Source organism: Myodes glareolus, chromosome 11 (genome assembly GCF_982192425.1).
Source record: "Myodes glareolus chromosome 11, mMyoGla1.1, whole genome shotgun sequence".
Taxonomy (NCBI): domain Eukaryota; kingdom Metazoa; phylum Chordata; class Mammalia; order Rodentia; family Cricetidae; genus Myodes; species Myodes glareolus.
In genome coordinates, this window is record NC_142036.1 from 16,572,536 (window position 1) to 16,597,624 (window position 25,089).

Genomic DNA, 25,089 nt, shown 5'->3' on the forward strand with positions numbered 1-25,089 from the left:
ATCAGGTTGGCCTGGAACTCACAGAGCTCTCCCTGCTCCTTTGCTCTCCTTTGCTCCAAGCGCTGAGATCGCTCTTCTTTCCTTAGGCCTCCTTCCCTCAGTTACTGAGTTATTCCCTCATCTCGTCCCACCTCTCCCCGATGCCTCTCCATCCTCGCCTTCTCAGAGTAACTGGAGGCTGCCTTTAAATGCACAGGTGTCGGGCTGGAGAGATGGCTCAGTGGTTAAGAGCATCGCCTGCCCTTCCAAAGGTCCTGAGTTCAATTCCCAGCAACCACATGGTGGCTCACAACCATCTGTGATGAGGTCTGGTGCCCTCTTCTGACCTGCAGGCATACACACAGACAAAATATTGTATACATAATAAAAAAAATGCACAGGTGTCCTTTCTCATTCATCTGCCCTGGGAGTTCAAGTTGGCTCTGAAACTGGGATTCAGAGTCCCCAGGTCAGCTGGGGGATGACGGTGTGGGAGGCAGATAGTAACAAGCTCCAGCTTCTGCAGCGTCCCACAGAAGAGCTGTGGCTGAGTGGTCTGAGAGGAGCCAGAGTGACTGGGGGGGTGGGGGATGGGGGTGGGGTGGGGTGGGAATCATAGTCGGAGGCGAGGGCCAGCCGTGTGGAAGATGTCCTGGGGCACAGGACAAGACTTCCCAGAAGTCTTGGCTTTACAGAGGCCTCTCTGGTAAGTGCAGGGTCCCTGTGTCTGTGAGGATCAGGCCTGTCACAGGATGGTGGGACAGCACGTGAGGCATGGGGCAGGCAGACAGCGGGACTCTGGGCACTGGAAACTAAGGGAGGGGTGGTGGGAGCTGGGATTTAAGGCCTATGGTCCTGAGTGGACCCAGGAACATGCACTTTGGGTTGCCATGGAGATACCTGTGACCTCACACAGGCCTAAAGCACAGGACAACTGCCTTCCTGCTTGACTCAGGGTGACCACTTGGGGACCAAAATGAACATCTCATCCAGGAGGTAAGTCTACAATGACAGTCCTGCACCCTTCAAACCAGGAGCTTGAAGCTTGTGAACTGCTTTAAATGAACATCTACCCCAGGCCACGCTGGCCACCAGCCACATTCCTAGAGGCCTGACTTAGTGGCCCCTGTCCAGCTACTGTCGGGCCCAGTTTCTCTCTCTCTCTCTCTCTCTCTCTCTCTCTTCTCTTTTCTTTTTTTGCTTTTTTTCATGACAGGGTTTCTCTGTGCAGACCTGGCTGTCCTGGAACTCACTCTGTAGACCAGGCTGGCCTTGACCTCACAGAGATCTGCCTGCCTCTGACTCCCAAGTGCTGGAATTAAAGGCGAGCGCCACCACAGCCTGCTCCTGGTCTCTTCTATAGCAGGCTAAATCTGGACTGACTTTCAGAGTAAGTGTGGTGCAGCTTGGATCTCTGGACAGATGTGGTTACATGTGCTCCACCAGATATGTGACCATGCACTGAAGCCACTGTCCCTACAAGGGCATCTGTGAAGGAGGGTGGGGGGTGTGAGGAAGGGTTGTAAGAGGAGGCTTTGCTCGATTCTACGTGAGGGTCACTATCCTTTGAGAATGAAGATGTGACCTCTCAGGGTAGGTCACCCTGCCCTCCTGCCCTTTCCAGGAGCTTACTCTTTACAGGAGATCTTGCTGTGAGGTAGATGGGGGGGGGGGGTCCCTTCATTTGCCCTAGGCACAAAGAGTGGTGTTTGGGAAGGGTCAGGAGATGCCTAGGATTGACCTACTCAACTGTCAGAGAGCAGGGACCCTCTGCCCACCTTTGAACCCATAGGAGGATTCAGGGGCATCTTGGAATTAATGTGCCGGATTAGCATCTACGTGCAAAGTCGGTGTGTGTGGGGGGAGCATCTAAATAAATTATCATTTCACCTGAGGAATTTCCGCTAGACAGAGCTACTTGAATTGAGAACTAGAACCCTGGTTGCAACTTCACTGTGGACAGGCCTTTGCCTGAGACGGTTAGAACTGTGTGGTCTGAATGGTTCTGCTAACACCCAGGTTCCTCAGAGAGGCTGACTCCCACACCAGCAGAACCACCATCCCTGTGGGGAGAAGGCCTTCAGGGGTGCTTCTCACTTTAGAGACTGGACAACATTGCCTTGGACTGCAAGTCGGCCATCCCCGCCTCTCCCTCGTACCCCTCACTCCCAACCCTGTGTGTGCTAGACCGCCACTCCGCCTCCAAGGTATACCCCGAGCCTGGTTTTGACATTTTATCAGCGGGTACCAGGGACAGGTAGAAAACATAAATATTCCTTCTTAGTTTGTTAATGTTGGAATGGCCAGGGGCCGTCAAGATGGCTCAGCAAGAGTAGTCGCTTGCCGCCAAAGCTGACAAACAGATCAGTCCCAAAGTCTGCATGAAAGGAGAGCGCTGACTCTCGGGAGTTGTCCTCTGACCCACGCAGGATCACTGTGGCACGATCATGCATGTGCAATCATGTGAAAAGTGATTGTGTTTGTGAAAAGTGTCTGCTCAGACTAGAACTGCAGCTCAGAGGTCATTACTTTCCTAGCAACTAAAACTCTGGGTATTTGATCAAAATGGTACTGAGTAGAGAATGGGGTGTCAAGCTTAGAAAAATTAATGATGGAGGAAAAAAAAAACAGAAAAAAACCCAGCTTCCTGTGATTTGTGCACCAAACACGGAGCCTGTCGACCTCTCCGAGGTCCCCACCAGGGGAGGCACAGGGCAGGGTGTTATCTGTGTTTGGAGTGACTTGCTCTGCTCTGACTGCTGAGAGGTCTATTTTCCAAACACGGATCCCAGCTGGAAACTTGTGGATGATTCGTTTGCCCCCCAAAAGCACTTACAATAGGAGCTGTTCTTGTTAGGTGTGTGTGTGTGTGTGTGTGTGTGTGTGTGTGTGTCTGTGTGTGTGTCTGTGTGCGTGTGTGTCTGTGTGTGTGTGTGTCTGTGTGTGTGTCTGTGTGTGTGTGTGTGTCTGTGTGTGTGTCTGTGTGTGTGTGTGTCTCTGTGTGTGTGTCTGTGTGTGTGTCTGTAAAATGTGGGTCCCCTGCTCTCCTTGGATCCTGATCCAAGGAATCATGCCTGGCTTTAGATTCACACCGGAGAGCATCCTGAGGTAGGGTGGACCAGGTCAGCAGTGCCTGGAGAACCCATCTCAGATTTGCAGGCTACACTCAAGCTAATCCTCTTAGCTCTGACACCGCGGGAAGGTGCTTAGGGAACCTCAGAGTGCATGTCAGTGCAAGGACAAGCCATCCGTTTTTGAACAGGAACTGGTGGTGGATTGTTGAGAATCCCTTCCTGGGAACGCTTGCAGTGTGAGGGACTGAGCCCAGGATCTGAGGCATGTAAGCAAGCACCAACGCTGAGCTGCCGTGGCAGCTAGCTTTCTTAGCTTTCTTTCTCTCTCTCTCTCTCCTTTCTTTCTTTTTCTCTGTTGCTTTGGAGCCTGTCCTGGAACTAGCTCTTGTAGACCAGGCTGACCTCGAACTCACAGAGATCTGCCTGTCTCTGCCTCCTGAGTGCTGGAATTGAAGTTGCATGCTACCATGCCCTGAGGATGCTTTTGAGACTGCTTTTCACCTACTGACTGCTCTCAGAAAAGATCACAACATACGCGTACACACACTATTCTGGGCTAGGGCATGGAAGAGCATGGAGTTTAAGATTAAAGCTATGTAAGTTTAAGATTAAAGCTACGTATTTAGTTTAGCTTAGTGTAAAAGCTGATTACATGGGACATCCAAATATAGCAGGGTCAGTTACATTGCTTTCAAGGCAATTAAACTAAACAGGCTGAGTACGCAGTGGGGGACAGACTGAGTTCATAGTATTTTGTTATTTTTAATTTTTTGAGACTTATTTTTTCAAGACAGTTTTTCTGTATATATCTGGCTGTCCTGGAACTCGCTCTGAAGACCAGAGCCTGCCTCCCGAGAGCTGGGATTAAAGGCACGCAATATCACAGCCACCTGGCTAAGAATGTGTTTATTTTTATGTGCATGAGCCTTGCCTGAATATCTGTATACCATGTGTGTGCCTGCAGTGCCCCCTGAAGCCAGTAGAGGGCGTCAGATTCCCTCTGACATTGGTTGTGAGCCACTGTATACACACTAGAAATCAAACCCTGGTCCTCTGGGGAAGCAGCCCAGAGGGATTAAAGGCATGTACCATCATGCCCAGCTATATTTTCATTTTATGTGTATTAGTATTTGCCTGAAGATATGTGTGCATTTAGTGCCTTCGGAGGCCAGAAAAGGGCCTTCTATTCCTTGGAACTGACGTTGCAGCTGTGGGTCACCTGTGAGTCTCGGAATCAAGCCTGGGTCCTCTGGCGGTCCAGCCAGTGCACTTAACTGCTGAGCTGTTTTCTCATCGGTAGGCTGTGTAGTCAAGGGCATTTTGTGCATATGTTTTTTCTTTGACATATTTTTATTTATTTGTTGTGTATGTGTACCATGGTGCGTGTGTGGAGTTCACACACACAGGCATGTGGTGCACAGACATACATGCAGGCCACCATCCCTACACATGAAATAGTAAAAGAGCCAGGTGTGGTGGTAAATACCTTTAATTGGGAGGCGGAGGCAGGTGGATCTCTATGTTTGAGACCAGCCTGGTCTACAGAGTGAGTTCCAGGATAGCCAGGGATACCCAGAGAAACCTGTTTCAAAAAACCAGAAACCAGCGGGCAGTGGTGGCTCACACCTTTAATCCCAGCACTCGGGAGGCAGAGACAGGCGGATCTCTGTGAGTCTGAGGCCAGCCTGGTCTACAAGAGCTAGTTCCAGGACAGGCTCCAAAGCTACAGAGAAACCCTGTCTCAAAAAACAAAACAAAAACAAACAACAACAAAAAACTCACAAAAAACAACCAACCAACCAAACAAAAACAAACAATAACAATAGCAACAACAATAAACACTTAGTTGGTGCCAACCAGAGGGGTGCAGATAATCTGAGGAGCCGGGAACGGTCAAGCAGGTCCCTCTGCTTGCTAGGCCCACTCTTTAAACTGTTGCCCAGATCAGCTTCTTTGGATCCCTGGCAAAGCTCACAGCACACGATTGTGTAGATCTCTGCTTTTGGTAGATGGTTCCCAACCCAGTGTGGCTGTGACACTGACTTCTAAGGAGAGCATGGGGGTGAACTTCATCATGGGGCCCCGAAGACACCGCCGCGGCCAGAGGCCCAGTCCCTGTGGACTGTGGCACCCGTCATGGTGATGAAGTGACCTCTGACTAACCAATGACCCCAGCTCATTCACAAGGAAAACCTCAGGCCATTCCACGGGGGGGGGGGGGAGGGGGGAGGTTCTGCTCAGTGTACCCCTAAACCAGTAAGGTCGCTAAAAGTGGCTTCCTTTGAAACTGTTCCAGTCTCAAATGCTGCAGGCAGCAGTACTTTTAAGCGTCACTTGGGGTCCTGGAACAAGAAAAGGAAAGGGGAAAACCGGGTAATGTACATCGTAGGTATTTAAAAATACACAGCCAGGGAAACTGCCTTGAAAAGCCATATATTTGCGTATTTTTATGTGTGTGGGTGTTTTGCCTGCATGTATATGTGCCTCATGTGCAGGTCTATGGAGGCCAGGAGGAGGAATCTGACCCCTGGGGCTGAAGTTTCAGATGTGGATGCAGGGAATTGAACCCGAATCCTCAGGGCTCCTACCCACTGAGCCACTCCTGCCCTCCTTTCTTCTCTCTTTTTTTAGTATTATTTTAAAGTGTGTGTGTTTATGTACACGTGTGTGCTGATGCGCTAGGAAGACAGAGGAGTCTGATACCCTGGAGCTGGAGTTACGGATGACCGGGTCACTCTATGTGGGTGCTGGAACTGAGCTCAGGTCCTTTGCAAGAGCAGTCAAGGGGCTTCGCCTCCAACCATCTCTTCAGCCCCTTCCTCCCTTTTCTCCATTTTTTTTTTTTTTCCCTTGGAGACACCCGAGGTTTCACGTAGCCAGACTGGCCTCAGTTCCCTGTGTGGTTAAGAATGATTTTGAACTGACCCTCAGGCCTCTACACACCCTGCCCCCACCAGTGCTGGGATTAGAGGCAGATGTGAGCATCACCATGCTAGACTCCAGCTTTCTTTTCTACTGGGGCTTTCCTAACCTTTAAGATGTCCATGAGCTCTGTGTGTGCTCATGAGGGTGTGGCAGGGCCAGTTTTTTGCTTGCTTTGCGGGGTTCAGAGCTGGGTTCCCAGTAGTGCAGTCTGAGGGAGCCGGGATTTACTGCTGAAAAGCATACAACGTGCTGCGTGTGTGCTGCGTGTGCACTGTGATGTGACGGAGGCTCTTTCCAACAGGATCTAGCAGATGCTTCGAAGATTCTGGAGCAGTTGAGTGACATGAAACTTCAAGGAGGTTCGTAGAGCTAGTTTTCTTGGTGTTTAAAAAAATATCTATTTTGCGGCTGAGTGATTTGCCCGAATTTATGTCTGTACACCAGAAGGAGACGCCAGATCCTCTGGTGTTCGAGTTAAATGCGGTGGTGAGTCATTAGCTGGGCGCTGGGAGCTGAGCCTGGGTCCTCTGAGAGAGCAAGGGCTCTTAGCCATTGAGCCAGCTCTTCAGCTCCATTTTTAACACTTTTACATTTTATTTTTTTAAAATGTTTTTTCAAAACTTATTTTATTATATGCAGTGTTCCGTCTGCATATATGCCTGCAGGCCAGAAGAGGGCACCAGATCTCACTACAGGTGATTGTGAGCCACCATGTGGTTACTGGGAATTGAATTCAGGACCTGCCAGTGCTCTTAATTCTGAGTGGTCACCCCGGCCCTTATTTTTAAACTTTAGAACGTTTCGTCACATGTATCCACGTGGCTCTTTCTCGATGGAGCGCACTGTCTCTTGTGCTCTCCTGATGCTCCCCCTGTTTGCACCCATAGCTAGACAAGTACTCTACCATTGTATGTATGTATCCCAACCATAGCGTTTTGTTTACTGAGAAAGGAGCTCATGTAGCCCATGCTGGATGACCTTGAACTTCTGATCCTCCTCTCTCCTGAGTGCTGGGGGAGACATTGCTCCATTTTCACAGGTGTTGGGGATTGAGTCAGGTCTAGCGTGTGCTACATGAGCGAGCTGTGCTATGCAAGCATTGGATGGTCTGAACTCTGGCCACTGCCCTCACTTTATGTTGATGGAGGGTCTTACTATATATCCCAAGCTGGCCTTGAACTAATGTTCCTCCTGCCTCAGTTGCCTCATGTTCCCAGAGAATCAGGAAGGCCAGCCTGGGCTACAGGGTAGGACAGACTGTTCCCTCCAACTTCTCTGTGGCCTGCCCTTCCCCAGAACCTCTGACCTGGGCTTTGTCCTCTAACTTGCTATTTTTAGTTAAGTAAAGTCCACGTGCCTGGCCTCGAGGGATGGCCAGCCTGAGACCCAGCCGACACACCTGCATCAGGGCAGCATTCAGTGCAGCTGGCTTCCGAAAGTGGCAGAGACACGCTCGCCATCGCCTTCAGGTGCCCTCCTGTTCAGCAAGGGGGAGCGTGGTGGGGGAGATGCCATCTCTGCAAGTTTTGGATCCCTTCCTCCCTTTCCAAAACTGAAGTATTCAAATTCCAGTGCTCTTTGATTAAAAAAAACAAAAGCCACCTTCCTCAGCAGCCTGGGGCTCATGGGAAGGTGCTGGCCTGGGCTCCTCTGTTAGCTCCGTGGACCTCACTGCTTCTGCATGTGTGCAAGGATCAGTTGAGAAAGAACGTGCAGAGTCCTCCACCTCCCTCTGGCTTTGGGCCCAGAACCAGTGCCAGGGTGCTGTGTGGCTGTGCCCAGGAAGGGCTCCCTTGCCTCTGCTAGTCTCTGGGAAGACTAGCATTCAGGGTTCCCTCCTTTTGCTAAGGCGAGTGTATGTCCTGTGGTGTGGGAAGCGGGCACCCAAGTGCCCCGTGTGTTAAGCTGCCATGGCAAAATTGGCACCAAGCCCCTCTTCACAGGTCAGTTCCAGAAGGAACCTCATGGACTTTGCCGAAGGCATCTGGAGAGAGGTAGGTCTCAGATCTGGCCGAGGTCCCCGAGGGTCTCTCCAAAGCCAAGGCCAGCCTGGTGAGCAGGCTGAGGGTCAGAGTCCAGGCAGGGGATGTTTGCAGCTGGGCACAGCCCAGCAGTCATCTGGTGGTGGTAACTAGAGGAGGAGGTCTTACTACAGAGCCCAGGCTGGCCTCCTGTCTCTCCCACCTCGAGTGCGGGCACGAAAGGCAGTGCTACCACAAGACAGGAACAAATATTGACAAAATATGCCTACAGAAAGAAAGGACAGACAGGAAGTTCTGATCCCTACAGCACAAATTAGTAAGGGGGGACTCCCCAAAGGCCCTGACAAGCACTGTTAAAAGGATTAAGCACCACTGCCGGTGGTGGCACATACCTTTAATCCCAGCACTGGGAAGGCAGGAGCAGGCCCATCTCTGTGAGTTCGAGGCCAGCTTGGTCTACAGAGTGAGTTCCAGAACAGCCAGGACTACCACAGGGGTGGCCACACACATAATCCCAGCATCTGGGAGGCTGGGGTAGGAGGACGAGAAGTTGAAGGCTAGCCAGGGTTACACAGAACCCTGTCTTGTATTTAATTAAGTGTCTTGTATTTAATTAATTTATTGATTTACTTATGTTTTTAGTCTTTCAGGACAGGGTTTCTCTTTGTAGTCCAGGTTGTCCTGGAACTCACTCTGTAGACCAGGCTGACCTTGAACTAAAGAGATCTACCTGCCTGTCTCCCAAGTGCTGGGATTGAAGACCTGTGCCACCAGGCCCGTAAAACCCTGTCTTTCAGTGTTTTGCTTACATGTATGCAGTCCCAAGGTGCCCAGAGAGGAACTGGAGGTATGGATGGCTGTGAGCTGCCGTGGGTGTTAGAGACTAAGCAGCTGCCCCGTCTCTCCAGTCCTGAGACCCTGTCTTAAACAAGAAAACAAGCCAGCTGCGGTGGCCTTGACCCCTGCACCAGGAAGGCAGTGGCTGAAGAGTTCTGTGAGCGTGAGGACACTCAGTGTAGGCAGCGCCAGGCTAGTTAAGGTTACACAACACAGTGAAGATCATCTTTACAAAAAAACAAACCAAACCAAACCAAAAAAAACACACACACCCCCCCCCCCACTATCTGGGGATGTAGATCAGTGCTTTTCTAGCATTTACCAGGCTGTGGTTTTGATCTCCAGAAAGATGAAGGCAAGAGGATTAGAAATTCAGAGTCATCTGACCACATGGTTAGTTTCAGGTCAATCTTTGCTATGAGTTCCTTTGCTATGAGGTTTTCAAAAGCTGGACGGTGGTGGCGCACGCCTTTAATCCCAGCACTTAGGAGGCAGAGACAGGCAGATCTCTGAGTTCGAGGCCAGCCTGGTCTACAAAGTGAGTTCTAGGACAGCCAGGACTCTTACACAGAGAAATCCTGTCACAAAAAACAAACAAAAAAACAACAAAAAGTTTCGAAGCAAAGCAAATCGTATGCAATTGTCACCACAGCGGTGTTCTCTGCATCTGTGTGGCACACCAGCCTGCTACCGGGACTATCCACTGGTTCAGAAACTTTTCAACCTGTGGTGATGGGAACTGAGTCTCAGGCCCTCACACATAGCCAAGTCCTCAAAAAACTTGTCATTAGTTTTTAGATCCTTATGATGGTGACTCAGAAGACACTCCGGGTCATCCCACCTACCGCAACTACCGCCAGCGTGCCTACCGCCTCCTGGGTGACAGGAACCGCAACACACCTTCCTACACACTGAAGTTCAAGATTGCTGAGGAGACCCGCGTGGAAGACTCGCTCCTGCCAAAGGCTCCGGATCTCACTATGAAAGCGTCTGGCTGGGCCCCCATTGCCCTGGAAGTCAATGATGTTGACATGCTGCCTGAGGGCGAACTGAAAGCACTTGACCCCCAGGAGGTTAATGCGTGGCCTGCCAGGCTGTCTCCATCACCAGAGGACTGGAGGATGACAAGGGTTGCCAGCCCCCCCATTCCTGTGGAGACCCCAGAGATGAGCAGACACCTGCCCAGCAGAGCCAGAGCGTCAAGACCACCTCCCAGATTTGGGAGTGAGAGAGACAAGGGGCCTAGGCTGTTTTCTAAGAGGAAGCTGGAGCTTTTCCTTTCAGAGCCCGAGAGAACTAAGAGAAAGAAGAAGTATGCGGCCTCACCCAGGGGCCGGGTTAGCACAGAGTCAGGGGCACACTCATGACCAATAGCGAGGAGTGGTAAACAGGTCTCTACCAAGCTGGGGAGACAGCTCAGAGGGTCAGGGGGCTTTCTGCCAAGCCTGATGACCAGAGTTTGATCCCTAGGACCCACATGGTGGAAGGGGAAAACCATCTTCGACACACTGTTTTCTGACCACCACACAGGAACACATAGTGGCGTGCTTGTATGTGTGCGGATACAATGTAAAAAATAGTTAAATAGGTTACAACTCAGGGGTGGTTCCAGTGGCCTTCCCCGGGCCTCCTAGACTCCCGGATCTTGTTTTTTTAAATTTATTTTTATTTTATCTCATTTATTTATTTGATTTTAGAGACAGGGTTTCTCTGTAGCTTTTGGTGCCTGTCCTGGAACTAGCTCCTGTAGACCAGGCTGGCCTTGAACTCACAGAGATCCATCTGCCTCTGCTTCCCGAGTGCTGGGATTAAAGGTGTGCACCGCCATCACCTGGTGACCCAGGACCATGTGGCATAGCCATAGCAACCTTCCTGCCTTAGTCTCCTAAGTGCGGGCTTGCGGGCTGAGACAGGGGGCAGGGCAGATCCTCCTCATTCCTAGAATGTTCAGCAGTCTAACTGTGCGTGCTGATCAAGTCCTGTGCCACCCGGGAGCTCAGACAGCCTGCGAGAATGCTGTGCACACTGTGGGTGGCATGTTTCCTCCCGGTCCACTTCTGCTACCTTGGTTCATTGTAATTTTCTTTCCTGTAGGTAGTGAGAGCTGAGCAAGAGTCTGGTGCAGACGCTAGAAGTCCAGGTCCCATCTCTCCAGTCTAGTGTCATCCTCCATGGCGGCAGGACAAGGACCACAAGGTTCCCAAGGACAAATAAAAAAGGTGCCACAAGGAGGTGCCCAATCTTGGCAGAGCAAGGTCCACCTTGGGGCCATTCCAGCACTGGTTAGGGGGTCGGGTCTTGCTTATCAGTGCCCAGGCTGGCTCTGCCAGAGAGGACAATAGGGCGGGTGGTGACTGTCTAGCAGAACTGACTCTTCTGACTATAGGAAGGGGTAGGTGGGAGTGCTCCCTGGGGAGGAGGTGCTCCCGGAACCAGTGCTCCCGGAACCAGAAGTCCAGTTATGGGGCTGGGGCGAAACTAGTGTTCCCAGCAGTCCCCCAGAGACTTGGGCAAGGACAGCAAGGAAAAGCCACAGTGGTTCCTGTGGGCTCTGCAGGGCAGAGTCACCTCCGTGTTCCTGTTCCTCGGGGAGATAATGTTGGCAGCTTTTGTTTACAGTGAGGGTTGGCCACTTCCTCCTGTTCATGAGCTTGCTGTGTCTGTTCCCAGAGCCCTTGGGGGTTAGGAGGGGTGCCTCTCTGTTAAGGAGTCCTTACAGCTAACAATAGCCTCTGCCCACCAAGTGCCACACTCACTGTGGAAACCCAGATTCTAGAACCAGGTTAACTGCCACCCTTACTGTGAGGCCAAGGCCACTCTCTCACCATGCTGGGGCGGTATGGACATGAAGTGTGGGAGAACGGGATTGGTGGCAGGGCTGTGTTTAGGACAGAAAAGGTGCCTGGGGGATGGAGGTGTCAGACAGTCAAGTCTTAGTGTTTCAGTCAAGAACACAGTTGCAGGCAGGCTCAGGATGAAGTGCAGTTCTCCTAGCCTCGCCTGGCTGCTTCAGAGCCTGTGACCGCGGTGACGAAGGTGAGGTGGGCTGTACCATGGGGGGGAGACACAAGGATTCTCACAGGAGACGGAGCGACCACAAGAGGCGGGAGGCTGCCACGCTTACTTAGTGTTTTATAATAAAACAAGCCGTTCCATTAGCCGTCCACACGTACACACACGTGCATCTTTCCAGCCGTCCCCACCTCAGCAGCAGCTCTCACTTCCTCCAGCGCAGACCAAACACTTTCTTCTCACCAGTCCATCAAACTTTCCAACGCTTAAGGATTAATGAATGTTAGATATTGAATGTTACTATTCCAGCAGGGATTTGAGAAAAGCCTAGCTCTACTCAGTGCACAGAACTGCAACTCCACGCTCGTAGAAGCTGCGAGGGTCTTCCTTTGTAGCGATTTCAAAGTCCACAGTGAAGATAAGGTCCGCCCGCGTGAAGTTCAGGTAGACAGGCAAGGTTACCTGTAGGACAGACAGGGGGTTGCTGTGACTTACTCTGGAGACAGGAAGCTCCTGCTCCCGTGGGGTTCAGGGCTGTGGTGAAGTTGATGCCAGGCAGGTAGAGCCCCCAGGCACGGCACAGGCAGAGCCTCGGAGCGAAGGAGATGGCACTCACCACACTAGCCTTCTTCTCGGCATTTGTTTGCTTTACCCAGCGTAGCTGTGTTAGCGGGAGGACTGTGGAGATGGCGTTGGAGAGGGACAATTTGTTGTTGTTGCATGTGGCTCCTTGAAGTTTCAGTCCTGGGAGGAGACATGGAGACCTGGGCTGAAGCGGCCCCCAGCCACCCAGCCCTGCTTACAGGGCACCCACGGGCTCAGTGGGGCTCTGCCTGGCCAGTTGCACTACAGTCAGGTCACTGAATGGCTGTCTGAGCACCCAGACACTAGCTTACCTGTGACCCCAAAGCTGCAGGCATCAAGGGTGGCGCTCTGGGAGGCAGTGACATTGACTTCCAGGCAGAGTTCCTCCAGGGACCAGCTGTTGGCTTGGGCCACATATTGTCTGGTGGCAGTGATGTAGGCCTCAGGCACAAACAGGCCACCCAGGCACACATGGATATTCTGTAGAAACAGAGCCCCCAGGGGAAGGAGAGCAGGTCAGGCACAGACCCGGGCGGTCCCCATCCTAAAGGACACTCTTCCACCTAAGTCCAGGGTGCTACCCTGACTTTTCAGGGCCATGCTTACCCACCTTCAGTTCCTTGGCACCACCAGATGCGGCCGCCTGGGAGATATTCTGTAGCTGTTTGATCCTCTCACTGAAGTCCGACACCCACTGGATAACCGTCATGCCTGCAGGCACCGTGTAGTGGGACCAGCTCCTAGGCAAGATCCCTGCAACAAGGAACCAAGACCTAGGTGTTGGCATCAGCTCTGCCAACTCCCCACTCCCCAGCAGCTGAAGTGGCTCAGGCTGCCAACACCTGCATAGCACAGCTCTACTTCCTGGCTGCACCTGGTACCCTGTCCACACCCAGAAGGCCCAGCACTGCACATGCACTCTGTCTCTGGACTGGGGACACTGCCCTGCTTCTGCTTGTTTTGTGTCCCTTCACTGCATCACCCTGCAAAGTCACAGAAGCTGCACAAAAACTTCAGGGAAGCCCAGGGAAAAGCAGGGGTGGTTCTCAGACCGACCCGCTCCTAAGCCACCCTGAGGAAGCCTGAAAAGATGCAGGCAAGGCTTAGGGCTGTAGGGTGCCTATCCACGGGAGTGGACGGCTGACTGGCAAACCCTGCACCTCAGCACCTTTCACCAGCTCATTGATGAGTGTGCGCAGGTAGTTGGTCTGCTTCTTCTTCCCCTCGCACACTTGGACTACATCAGCAAGGTCCTGGCGTACATCTTGGAGTAACTTGGCTCCCATTTTCACTTCTCTCTCAAAGAACCGAAACAAAGGGTCCTAAAACCAAAGAGAAGAGGAAAATCTGTTCACAGAAGCAAGTCAACCTTAAGAGGGATCTCAGATCTATCCTACGCCCCAGCCTTGCCACCAGCTCCCAATATAAAGAATGACCTCTGCCCCTAACTCTCAGATCATGGACAGTTCTGAAACAGTTCAATTACAAGTGGCCTTTCCTCTTGCTCAAGGTTGGGGATTAGCACACCAACTCTTAGGACAATGTGAAGGCTCCAGCCCAGATACCTTGATGTTCTCCACAGTACGCTTCAGTGGGCTCAGTGTCTGAGGGATGAGGTGCAACCAGTTAGACGCCGTCGTGTGCAGTGTCCTCATCCAGGCAGGGCGCCCATCAGATGTGGAGTCCGTCCTTGTCTTCTTCTCTGTCTCTGCATAGGCCAGGTCATCCTCATCCTCCAGCATCTGCATCTTCAGCATCTTACTGATCATGTCCACACCTAGGCCAGCCATGGGTGGGAGGCAGGCAAGGAGGAAGAGGTCAATGTCAAGAAACAGTGGACATCACCACTAAGTCACCACAGCACCCTACTGGACTGTGCACATATGATCTAAGCGCAGACCAGGCCCAGAGAAGGGGTAAACACAGAAGAAAACAGGCCATGTCACACTAACAGTACAGAACCAGTGTTCGGGCATGCCCCATGATGTTGCAGTATGTTCACACAGCTTTGGGTCTCAGAAGCCATGCATTCAGTCTGCCACGGGGATGTTTGGGATGGCAGCTGGGATTCCTGTGAACTCTGCCCACACCAACCATGCCCATATCCAGTTGTGACTGAAGGCACATTAGTGCCTGGCCTGGGCCTCTCCCATGGAGAACTGAAGGTCAAACTGCTGAGCTTTCCTGCTTTCCGGACTGGGAAGGCTGAGAAGCTGGACAGTGACCCTGGGGCATCAGGTTCCTGACAGTGCTGATGGGACACAGCACTTACTCCTGGTCTCACTTGACCCAGGGATTTTTCTGAGCCTGTACCTAACCTGCTTAGCTTCCAAGTCTCAAATACTCGTTTTCAAACTAAATACATGGAACAGCTGTTCACTATCCACTCTCCATTGACAAATCAAGTTAGGCAAGCACCTCTCAAACCTGTCACCCCCAGAAAGTACTACACTGTTTGTTGCTACTGATCTGGAGAGTCTTGCTTTAGAATCATTGACTAGATGGCACTTAGAATGTATTTCCACTTTTATTTTCTTGGCTCTCTTCTGGCTGAAGTTACTTCTCAGTAGCTCAGGGGGAAAGTCTTTTGGGTATGTGTTTTGAGACAGGGTTTGTCTGTCCTGGAACTTGCTCAGTAGACCAGGCTGACCTTGAACTCAGAGATCCACCTGCCCCTGCTTCTCAAGTGTTAGGATTAAAGGCATGCACCACCACTGCCTGGCTCCTTACCTGATGTTTTTAAAGAAGATCTTATGTAGCCTAGGTTGGCCAGCCTAGGTTAGCCAAGAACTCTCGACCCTGTTGCCTCTACCATATGGGTGCTAGGAAGCCAGGCTCTAAGTGGCTGTTTTAGAGAACAGTGTTGAAGTCCCGGGAGTGCCTGTGGCTCACTCACAGAGCCCTGCTAACTTGTGTTAGGCTCTGGATTCTACTCGCAATGTTATGAAAAGCAAAACAAAAACTGGCTTTATACAAGGTATGTTTTGTTGTCTAAGGCACGGTCTCATGTAGCCTAAGCCTAGGGCATGCTGTGTAGAGCAGATGTTGAACTCTGGTTTTTTGCCCCAGGCTAGGGCACAGGTCTGTGTGTCTACCAACCAAGCCCCTATCAGTGCTTCCAACCTGGAAGTAAAGCCACCTTTCTGCACCTTTCCAGAGGTGAAGAAGCCCTCCTTCCTCAGCAGGCTCTAAAGGAGTGAAGGGATTCACAACCCACCTTGGGTGGTAAGCAGGACCCTCTCGGCATTGTTGGGCAGGCCCAGCCACGAGGGCGTCTGGGCATCAGGCAGCAGCTCCACCCACTGCACGAACTCCTCTCGCCTAAGAAAGCAGGACATTTGGAATCAGAGTTGGGCAAACTGGTTCCAAATGCTCCCTCTGCCATGATTTCTGTCCCCACAGGCAGCCATACCTGATACCGTCAGGCATCTGAATATCCTTGTGCCCATCAACCTTGCAGGCCAGCTTGAATTCACTATCGAAACTCCGGGTTGTGAACAGACGCTCCAGGAAGGTATTAAGTAGACGTTGATCAAACTCATTGTCCACGCGGCCACCATAGATGGACTGGGCCATCAGGGTCTTCAGGGCAGACCATGGGATCTTATCAGGTGAGATATTCTGCCGGCCCTGGGGTGAAGAGAGGCTGAGTCACATGGGTACACGCAAGGGGCTGGCTCTGTACCTCTGACGGTGCAGACGCTCACTTGGGACCTACTCCCATATAGAAAGTGCTACACTGTTAAGTTCTGGCTGCTAAAATACTAGCACTCCTGAGTTCAGATCCGCTATTTTCCCACATCACATGTGATGTGTCTGAGTATGATTTTCCCCTAAGTGCACTGACATCTTTGGTGTGGCACAGCCTACTTGCCTTGGCTGTGTCATCCAGCCATGTGTCCACCGTGTCACAAGCCGATCGAAGGTCAGATTCTCCAAATTCGTATTTCTTTGACCACCCCAGTGGAGCATAGCGCAGGCGCTCTTGGATAATGGCATGGAACCATGCCAGCAGAAAGTACAAGCGGGCACGCTCATTTGGAGACTAGACGAGGAAGAAGACCAGGGACAGAATCATCAGAGAGCATCATGTGTTTGTCTATGGAAACTAGACATTACTTTAGAAGTAAAGATCTGCAGAGTGACTCACACCCTCACACCTCGGCCACCTGGACTGCAGCAGCAGTCAAACAGAACGGCCAACAGAAGAAGCACCCAGTTTGTAGACCAGGACAGATACGGCGGCACCTGAATTTAGACAGGTTTCTAGAAGACAGGCTTTCTAAAAATGGACTCAAGCAGTGGATTTTGGCACTAAGCAAAGCAGAACTGACAGGGATCCTTGCTGAAGTACCATTGTCCTCATGTGGCACAGGGGCAGAGAGTGGCTTCAGGGGCTGTGCCTACTATGCAATCTGGAGTGGACTCTGGGTCATAGCTCTGGGGTGCATCTGCTCACTTGGAACCTACTCTTCTTGCCTTCCCCTGTGCACAGGAAGGCGGCTGGTCTTGGGGTATGTGCGGGTGTATCCAGGGCCATGCCCTTTACCTTGCATATCCGAGAGACAGGGATGCTGCTGAATGTCCTCAGCATGTTAGCTTTCACCCCAGGCGGGGGCTCAAACACGAAGATTCGGCCTGCACGGAGCAGGTTCACTGGCACCTGAGGGACAAGGTGGCCTTTATGATGTCTGCTTTTATTTTAAGGAGACAAGGTGTGGCTGACCTCAAGCTCCTGGCAATCCTCCTGCCCCAACACCCAAAGTTCTAGGATTGCAGATGTGCCACCACACCCAGTAACCCTCTGGCTTTGATACAGGTAGGTTCTTGACTGTGCACACCGCTTACACAGAAGGCACCAGCACCCAGAGCTCCTACACCTTTTGCTCACCTTGGGATTGATCTCCATGGTGAGGAAAAGTCGGAAGCAGGCGTGTGGCTGCAGGGAGTGCAGCTTCTTTTCCAACTGCATTAGCCACCCTGGAGCCAGATGTACATTCTTCAGCATCACCCACCTGCACACACATAAAGTCACAGTGACTCGACAGCCTTCACAGGGATCCTGGGTACACATAGGTCTTTAAGACCAAGCCAATTGCACCTACCTGCCTGACTTCACAGCGGTGTTGATGGCCTTATCTGCTTGGTTAAAGCCTTCTGCCGAGCCTGAGACAAGGAAGTTTAGTGTGAGCAGCAGCAGCCTTTTGCTCAAGGCTGGCACATGTCCACGAAACCATCAAGCGTCCTTACCAATGGCAATAGAAGTGATCTGCGTGTTCTGTTCAGCTGCGAGGTCCTCAACATGCCCACTGGCATCATACCCAGGCACAGAGCACATCAGGACAGGTGTGTTTGGCTTCACCTGTAAATGAAAAGGTAGATATGAGATGATCAGTTGCAAGATAGGACCTCAAGGTGGTGTTGGCTTTGGGAGATTGCAGCCAAGAAGCAGTGTGCCTGGGCTGTGGTCAGCTGCTGGTGCCAAGGCAAATGCTGTCTATGGGAGCCAGGATGAGACACTGGGACATCACCTCTGTGCCCACAATGTGGGTGAGGTCAAGTGGCTGCTCCATGATGGACATGAAGGATTCCCCAAGGTTTGTGGAAACAAACATGTGGGCCATGGCCAACAGGCGGTCAGGTCGGAAAGCTTGAATTAGTAGTAAGCGGTGGATGGCTTGCCCGATGGGAGCTGAAATGAGATATGGCAAGGGTAAGTAAAGGCACTCTTGGAGGTAACATCACTTCTGACTTCTCTATTCAGGGAACTGACTCGGCCAAACGCTCAGCCTGAGATTCAGCTCAAACTCGCCCACAAGCACACATTCTACTGATTCTCTTGGGCCCAAGGAGCATCTATTGTCTACTGACATTTCAGATGCCCAGCGACAAGTTTTTAACACTAGGCATGGGAGTACTGAGCAGGTGCCATTGGTTGATATTACTACCGTCACAGACAGTCCAGGCTAGCCTTGAACTCATGATCCTGCCACCTCTTCTTCCATGGTGCTGGGATTACAGGTATGTGGCTGCCACACCTGGCTCATTTGTTGACTATGTGTGGTTGCCTGTATGTGGGAACATGTGCACTCACATGCCATGGCATGTGTGTGGAAGGCAGAGGACAACCTCAGGTGTCAATCCCTTCAGCCTCCAACAGGGTATCTCTTTACCACTGTGTGACCAAGGCTGGTTGGCCTGTGAACTGCTGTTGATCTCTCTCTTCCTCCCATCTCCTCACAGGGGGGTGCCGGGGTCACTGATGCTTGCACTACTGTCTGCAGGTTTTGGGGATCCAAATTCAGGTCACTTGTCTTGTGTAACAATCACTTTTACCCACTAAACCAACTAATCCCTAGTCCCCGTTTTTTGAGTTAGGATCTCAGTATGTGGTCCTGGGTAGCCTTGAACTCTGAGACCAACATACTTTTGCTTCCTCAGTGCTGGTATTAAAGACATGCAGTACAATACCTGACCAAAATAAAACTTTATTTATTTTTGAGACAAGGTTTCTTTCTATGTTGCCCTTGGTTGCCCTGGGGGGGGGGAGTTTTTTTTTTTTAATACATTTGAAATTTTTTATTTTGTATGTACAACCATGTGTAGCCACAACACCCAGCTCATCCATGAACTGTGTGTTGCATATGAAGTGTGGAGGTCAGGATGGCTAGGGTTGGTTCTTTCCTAGCTTGTGGGTCAGAGGAATGGAACGCAGGTCTTTATCCACAGAGCCATCTTGCTGGCCCTCACCTATTGATTCTAAAAGCACAGCACATGTGTCTGTTGGTGGCAGCCCTGTAAGGCTTCACTGGGAAATGAACCTGGCTGGCTGAGTGTGTAGTTCCTTGTGCCCTGGGCTCCTGAGACCACATGCTGCTACCACCCTCCTTTTGTGGCCTTGTTAGCCCAGGGTCAGGTATGATGCACTCAGTACATGCGGCACAATCACAAATACTTTAACCCTTCATCTGTTAGGCATCCCCACACCTCAGTAAGGAGAACTGACTTCCCAGGGCCTTAGGCCTGCTAGGTAAGTAAGTACTCTCTCACTGAGTTATATCTCTCGCCTCCTCCATCCTCCTATGGTCACTAACGATGACTTGAGGGAGGAATTAGAAATCTGATCCTCCATTTCTTAGTCAACTACTTAGGAGCCATCTCTCTAAATGGTTTCCTAAAATGGCGATTTTGTTGTTTTGAGACAAGATCTCATCATGTAGCCTAGGCTGGCCTGGAACTGTCAATCTTCCCACCTTAGTCTCTTGAGTAGCTGGGATTCAGGGCTCATCACCCTTCTGGACTGGCTTCTAACATGTTTTGATGCTGGGGAGTCACTGATGACTTCTTTTGGGAAACATTACACCCAAATTTATATTGAGGTTCAGAGAGAGAATGGCAGGGGCCTGGATCTGACTCACTTGTAGGTGTTTCCTCGCTCCAGAGGTACGGCACGGTCTGCTCTGGTGAACTACTGTCCAGCCAAATACCAAACTGCTGCAGAGACAAGAGGGAAGTGTTAGCACAGAACAGTTACCTGGTGTGTATGGCGCTGGGCATGCAGCCCAGGCTTTTGCTCCACTGGCTGAGCAGACCTTTAGGGTCTGACACAGGCACACAGTCAAGACTTTGGGCTTCCAGACAAGAGTAAGCTGCTCACAGGCGACATTTTTCACTGGGAACACATGCAAGACAATTACCTCATCTGCCTGAACTTTTGCAATCAGATCTTTAAAGGCAGGCAGACAACTCAACCTCACGACAGCTTCCGCCTGCTCCACAGTCAGACCCTGGATTTTGGGGGTGGAGCCAGCACTCAGCACAATCTCCTTCCCTCTGAGGAAGTGCTGGAACTCTGCGTCATAGGTGGGCTCCCTGCGAAGGGTGGCACAGGTCAGGCAGGGCTATCTTTACATAGAAACTGAGATAACAGTTGTGATCCAAAGGTCAGGGAAAGGAGAAGGCACCCTAGCAGGATGACCTGCAGAGTCACACCCACACCTGAGCCAACTGAACTCACCCCATGGTGCCTTTCAGCTTGATCCTCGCCAGCAGCATGGCAAAGGTGATGTGGTCCTGATGCAGCATGCCTCGAGCCACTCGGTTAAATGCCACCTAGGGACCAAGAAGGGAACGTTGGTGTTCTGGAGACAGTACTTCTGTATCCTCACACCACACAGATGCATGCTCTGCTCTCTACCTGGAAGAGGTCCTTGGTTATGATGGAGAGGCGCTGCGTGTGGTCAGTGGCTCCCTTCAGGTTCGGGTTCTCATACAGCACGTTGTGGTAGATATCGAGGAAGAACTGCAGTGAGTACTGATACAGGAAGTGAACCTGGAAGGAAGTCGTGTGACTATCAGAGTGGGCCCCAGACCAGAGTGGGTTCAGGGCTGCTATGCCAAGGGCCTCACCTGCTTCAGGGACTCCATGGTGAAGTAGATGCTGCTGCAAGCAGTGGACAGCGGCAGGTACTGCTGGGACACGGTCTCCACCTCCTGCATGACAATGTCTGTCTCCTCCACTTTTCTGGTGACCTCGGCAGCTTCCCGCTTTAGATTCTCCAGGGTGGTTATAATGGTGTCGTCATCCAGAATTCGGCCTTTCACTTCGTTGAGAGCTTGCAGCAGAGACTTTTCTAGCTGCCGCAGACGCAGCTGAAATTCCCCTTGAGAGAGAAGACAGGATTGGCATCCGTATGCCTTGAGGTGTCCAGTGTCATCCTTGCCCCTTGTCCCTCAGAGCCCAGCCTGCCACCCGCACCACCACCTGGAAGTCGAGGACCAGAAAGTACCTTGCAGTTTCAGGAGGTCAGAGCGCTTCTCATCCACGTCGGGCCTTTCTGCTTTAAGCACTTCATTGAGACACTGGCTCTGTAAGCTGCTCCGGGTGACCGTGAAGTTCACAAAGGTGACCCGGGAACAGAGATCTGGTGGGAACTCCACCTGTCAGAAAGGACAAGACAGGCTGGTGGCTTCAGTCACCTCCTAACACCACCGTCCTGCTCATCTACTAAGTGTCCCCTGCTTACAGTTGGGTCTCGGGTAGACAGAAAGATGACAAATGACGGTGACAGGTCTATGTCTTGGTCCCCGAGGGTAATCAGCACTCTCCCTCCTGTCCGGCGAACCTCACGATTCAGTACTGGATTCAAAACTGGATCATAGCTTTCCACATCCTACGTAGGACACAAAAGCAGCTGTCATTTTCCTGCCTGTGATCCTACCTTCGAGGAGACAGAAGCTGAGTTCTGTCTTTTTATTGGGCAGGGCACTTGTATGTGTGAGGCCTGGGTTTTATCCCCAGCAACAAAAAACAGCTCAGAGATATGATAACCACATGGTTTATCAGCCACACTGAACACCAGCTTTTGTTTGTTTCTGTTTTTCGAGACAGGGTTTCTCCAGGTAGCCCTGGCATCCTGGAACTTACTCTGTAGACCAGGCTGGCCTTGAACTCAGCCATCTACCTGAGTCTGCCTTCTGAGTGCTGGGATTAAAGGTGTGTGCTAGCACACCTGGCTGGGGGTTTTATTCTTGTTTTAGTATCAAACAAAGCCTAACAAAGTTCACACACCATCAGGGGTTGGGCTGTGTGATTTAAATTTAATTTACATCAACTGTAGATTGATGGACCACAACCGGAGTGACAAATCCAAATATAGACACAAACCTGGACGAGAAGGGGATTGCCGAATCTCAGAGCACTCTCCAAATTCTTTCGGAAGGCATCATCTAAGAAGCTGGTTCTTGTGATCTTCCGGTCCTTATACTCATTCATGATGAATTCAGTGGCTTGTCCCGAGGGGTCAATGATCAGTGGATACCTGAGGATGAGGAGACAGGAGAGTAGGTGAAGAGTCCACCAGGAAAGGCAGAGGCTCCTATTCACAAACAGATGTGACTTAAATAAAGTTATCTCTGAAGCATTCCTGTGGTGAGCAGAACTGAATAAAGATGTAAAAGCAAACACTGCCCTCTTAGCACAGCCTCTGTACAGCACTTTCCAGTCATCTCCTCCACCCAGGTGTGGTGGATACAGTTAAACAGAACGGCCATGCACACGGTCCCTAGCTGTACCTCTGGCCTGGAAGCACATACCTATTGAAGCGCTTTAGCATGATGGCATTTTCTGTGCACAGGTCATCAGCAGGCAGGGAGCTGGCTTGCCAGCGGAGGCGCTCGTCAGCATTGGAGAGATACTCTGTCCTTGCGATGTCTGTGCGGAACTGAAAGGGGGGCTGGTTATCTCCCCTGTGACTTGGCGCCACAGATGGTCCAGTTAGCACTTGGTCAGAATGTGCCCAGCGCTGGCTGGACTGCCGGTTACCTGGATGTTGGCTTGCTGTAAGTGATGAGACCAGGTGGTGAACAAGTTCTGGCGCATCTGCTGGTCAAAGTACCCTGCATAAGCAATGAAGGCAGCAGACAGGAGGCAGTCGCCAGCAATGGTGGACATCTGGTTTTTGAAAGTTTCACTGGTCTTTTCCCAACGTTCCCTTTCAGCAGATAAACTCTTTAGAAGTGCAGTGCTCCGGTTTACCTAAAGGGGACAGAGAGGGGGACACAAATGAAACGACATATTTAGGAATACCCTGAATACTACAGAGGAACTCATCCATGAGGCCAATAAGATACTTCAGTGAGTAACGGCTCTTGCTGCCATGATGACCAGAGTTCCATCCCTGCAACCTACACAGTGGAAGGAGAGATCCAACTCCACAGAAGTATCCTCTGGCTTCCACATGTGTGCTATGGCATACACATACCCGACCCCCTGAATTAATGAGAAAAAAGTATCTACACTGTGTGCAGGGTCCAGGAGAACTAGAAGTAGACTCAGGCTGGGCTACAGACACTAACAACACGTGTGTTGGGATCTCATCAGAGCACACGCCGCCAAGGCAGAGCGTTAACCTTCAGCTCTGAGAGATCTACACCTGGGACTTGCCTGAGGTGAGGAACAGCTGGGTATGGCCAAAGGGGAAGACATACTGGTAGCCTATGTAAAGGACTCAAGGAGGAAGTGAGTTAAAGTCAATGTTCTTAGTGAAAACTCAGGGTATGAGTCAACACCCATTAATTTAGGCTTTCACCAGGGAGGCCCAAGAACGTTCTATGTAACTGAGACTTCAGGAATCTTGGGCAGCAAGGCAAGGCTTACTTTCGCTTCAACAGCCGCCAGGTCCGCCTTGATGGCCTGGGCCTCTGAGATGAGGACGGCGTACTCCTCCTTGTAGCGGGCGATGCTGGCCTCCAGATCGCGGATCATCTGCTCCACCTCATTGGCTTTCTGCTGGTTGTCCTTGGCATCATCTTCCAGTTTCTGCAGCTCATTCCGCAGGGGCTCCACTCTCTTTAACATGTCTGCATAGTTCAGCTGGGAAGGGCAAGGCATAGGGTGTGACGAACAATGACACGTAACAAGGAACAAGGTGTAATGACATGAATGTGTGAAAAATGTCACAATGAAGCCCATTACTTAGAATAGCTAGTTAAAAATAAAAGCAAGGGATGGTGCTGGTGCTTGTAGTCCTGGTACTTGGGTTGTAGTAATCTGGGCTTTAAAGGGAGATTCTCTCAAAAACCAAATGGGTCTAGAAAATGGCTCAGTGGTTAAGAGCAATTTCCACCCTCACATTACAGAGGACCTGAGTTTGTTTCCCAGCACTCAGCCCTTTTCTGGATTTCTCATGTACACAGACTCACAACACAGACACATACACAATTTTAAAAAAAATAATGAAATAAACCTTAAGCTGGGCGGTGGTGGCACATGCCTTTAATCCCAGCACTCAGGAGGCAGAGGCAGGCAAATCCTGTGAGTTTGAAACCAGCCTGGTCTACAACAGCTAGTTCCAGGACAGGCTCCAAAGCTACAGAGAAACCCTGTCTCAAAAAACAAAACAAAACAAACAAACAAACAAACGAAAAACAAAAAAAAAAAAACCCCAAACTAAACCAAAACCCTTAAAATTAAACCCTATGGCAAGATGGCTCAGCAGATCAAAGTGCTTGCTATGTAAGCCCAGAGACCAGAGTTTGATTCTCAGAACCCATGTAGAGGTAGAAGGAAAGAACTGACTCCACAGATTTCCTCTGATCTCCACATGCCCAGGGGACACACATCCCCATGCACCGGCACCTCCCTTCCCACGGAAGAACTGGCTTTCTGGGCCCTTTCTCAGGTCACTAGCCCACTCCACCCTTGGCAGTGCTTTTTCCTTTCCTAATAAGCTAAGTCTACATCTAACCCACACTGACTAAAAGGCATGACTTTTCTCCATCGTTTCCTCCTGGCATCCACACTCTTTTCACCTAACCCTTTTCATCTAACCTATACTATGGTTTTCTTTTAAACACAAACAATAAACAAAAACCCAGAAAATGACCACAGGAGCATTAACAGCAATGGAAACAAAGAAGTGGCAGGAGAATGGCCCCAGTGGCAGGCCCAGCTGTGGAGGAACCCACCTGTGCAATTGCCCATTTCACCATGGGGCCGCAAGCCAGGGAAGCCCGGTTGACAATTTCATAGTTGTAACTGGGGTTGGACATGTAGTTTTTCTTCATTTTTTCCCTTATGGCATCACTAGGAGAGGAAATTATTTCTAAGCATGCACAAAATAAAAATAATGTACTTCCATGAAATACAAATGTAAAGATCTCGCAGTTCTGATGATGCTGGCTGAGGCCTGGTT

The 25,089-nt window shown here is 50.9% G+C and overlaps 2 protein-coding genes across 3 annotated transcripts in view; one reads left to right on the forward strand and one right to left on the reverse strand.

Moving 5' to 3' along the window:
• The first annotated feature begins 907 nt into the window (after positions 1-907).
• Positions 908-11,025, forward strand: LOC125398497 (uncharacterized). 2 transcript variants are annotated; one of them, XM_048431306.3, is made up of 6 exons: positions 908-975; positions 6,280-6,337; positions 7,317-7,447; positions 7,922-7,972; positions 9,589-10,109; positions 10,892-11,025. In XM_048431306.3, the coding sequence occupies exons 3-6, from the start codon at positions 7,349-7,351 to the stop codon at positions 10,893-10,895; spliced, it is 675 nt and encodes a 224-aa protein (XP_048287263.3). In that variant the 5' UTR covers positions 908-975; positions 6,280-6,337; positions 7,317-7,348; the 3' UTR covers positions 10,896-11,025. The 2 variants fall into 2 exon arrangements, with proteins under 2 accessions (XP_048287263.3, XP_087767641.1); XM_087911515.1 differs by lacking the exon at positions 908-975 and having other exon boundaries at positions 5,921-6,337.
• Positions 11,026-11,909: 884 nt separating this feature from the next.
• Dync1h1 (dynein cytoplasmic 1 heavy chain 1) overlaps positions 11,910-25,089 on the reverse strand; it is a 66,701-nt gene continuing 53,521 nt past the window's right edge. The window contains exons 53-78 of the mRNA XM_048431305.3: positions 24,863-24,980; positions 23,553-23,768; positions 22,719-22,931; positions 22,490-22,617; positions 22,062-22,215; positions 21,421-21,567; positions 21,184-21,334; positions 20,804-21,057; positions 20,592-20,726; positions 20,412-20,506; positions 20,092-20,266; positions 19,813-19,888; positions 17,926-18,086; positions 17,645-17,756; positions 17,500-17,560; positions 17,286-17,409; positions 16,944-17,057; positions 16,269-16,439; positions 15,807-16,024; positions 15,612-15,715; positions 13,960-14,171; positions 13,563-13,716; positions 13,005-13,147; positions 12,706-12,874; positions 12,426-12,553; positions 11,910-12,271 (exon numbers count right to left, since the gene is read on the reverse strand). Coding sequence (XP_048287262.1) covers positions 12,143-12,271; positions 12,426-12,553; positions 12,706-12,874; positions 13,005-13,147; positions 13,563-13,716; positions 13,960-14,171; positions 15,612-15,715; positions 15,807-16,024; positions 16,269-16,439; positions 16,944-17,057; positions 17,286-17,409; positions 17,500-17,560; positions 17,645-17,756; positions 17,926-18,086; positions 19,813-19,888; positions 20,092-20,266; positions 20,412-20,506; positions 20,592-20,726; positions 20,804-21,057; positions 21,184-21,334; positions 21,421-21,567; positions 22,062-22,215; positions 22,490-22,617; positions 22,719-22,931; positions 23,553-23,768; positions 24,863-24,980 — 3,862 coding nt within the window. The 3' untranslated portion in view covers positions 11,910-12,142. The remainder of the gene's footprint in view (positions 12,272-12,425; positions 12,554-12,705; positions 12,875-13,004; positions 13,148-13,562; positions 13,717-13,959; positions 14,172-15,611; positions 15,716-15,806; positions 16,025-16,268; positions 16,440-16,943; positions 17,058-17,285; positions 17,410-17,499; positions 17,561-17,644; positions 17,757-17,925; positions 18,087-19,812; positions 19,889-20,091; positions 20,267-20,411; positions 20,507-20,591; positions 20,727-20,803; positions 21,058-21,183; positions 21,335-21,420; positions 21,568-22,061; positions 22,216-22,489; positions 22,618-22,718; positions 22,932-23,552; positions 23,769-24,862; positions 24,981-25,089) is intronic.

Excerpts from the sequence above, each read along its gene's own strand:
- LOC125398497 (XM_048431306.3), top strand. The coding sequence starts at position 7,349 with ATGGCCAGCCTGAGACCCAGCCGACACACCTGCATCAGGGCAGCATTC. Across the intron at positions 7,448-7,921 it reads ACGCTCGCCATCGCCTTCAG|GTCAGTTCCAGAAGGAACCT; the intron begins GTGCCCTCCTGT and ends CCCTCTTCACAG. Across the intron at positions 7,973-9,588 it reads CCGAAGGCATCTGGAGAGAG|TTTTTAGATCCTTATGATGG; the intron begins GTAGGTCTCAGA and ends ACTTGTCATTAG.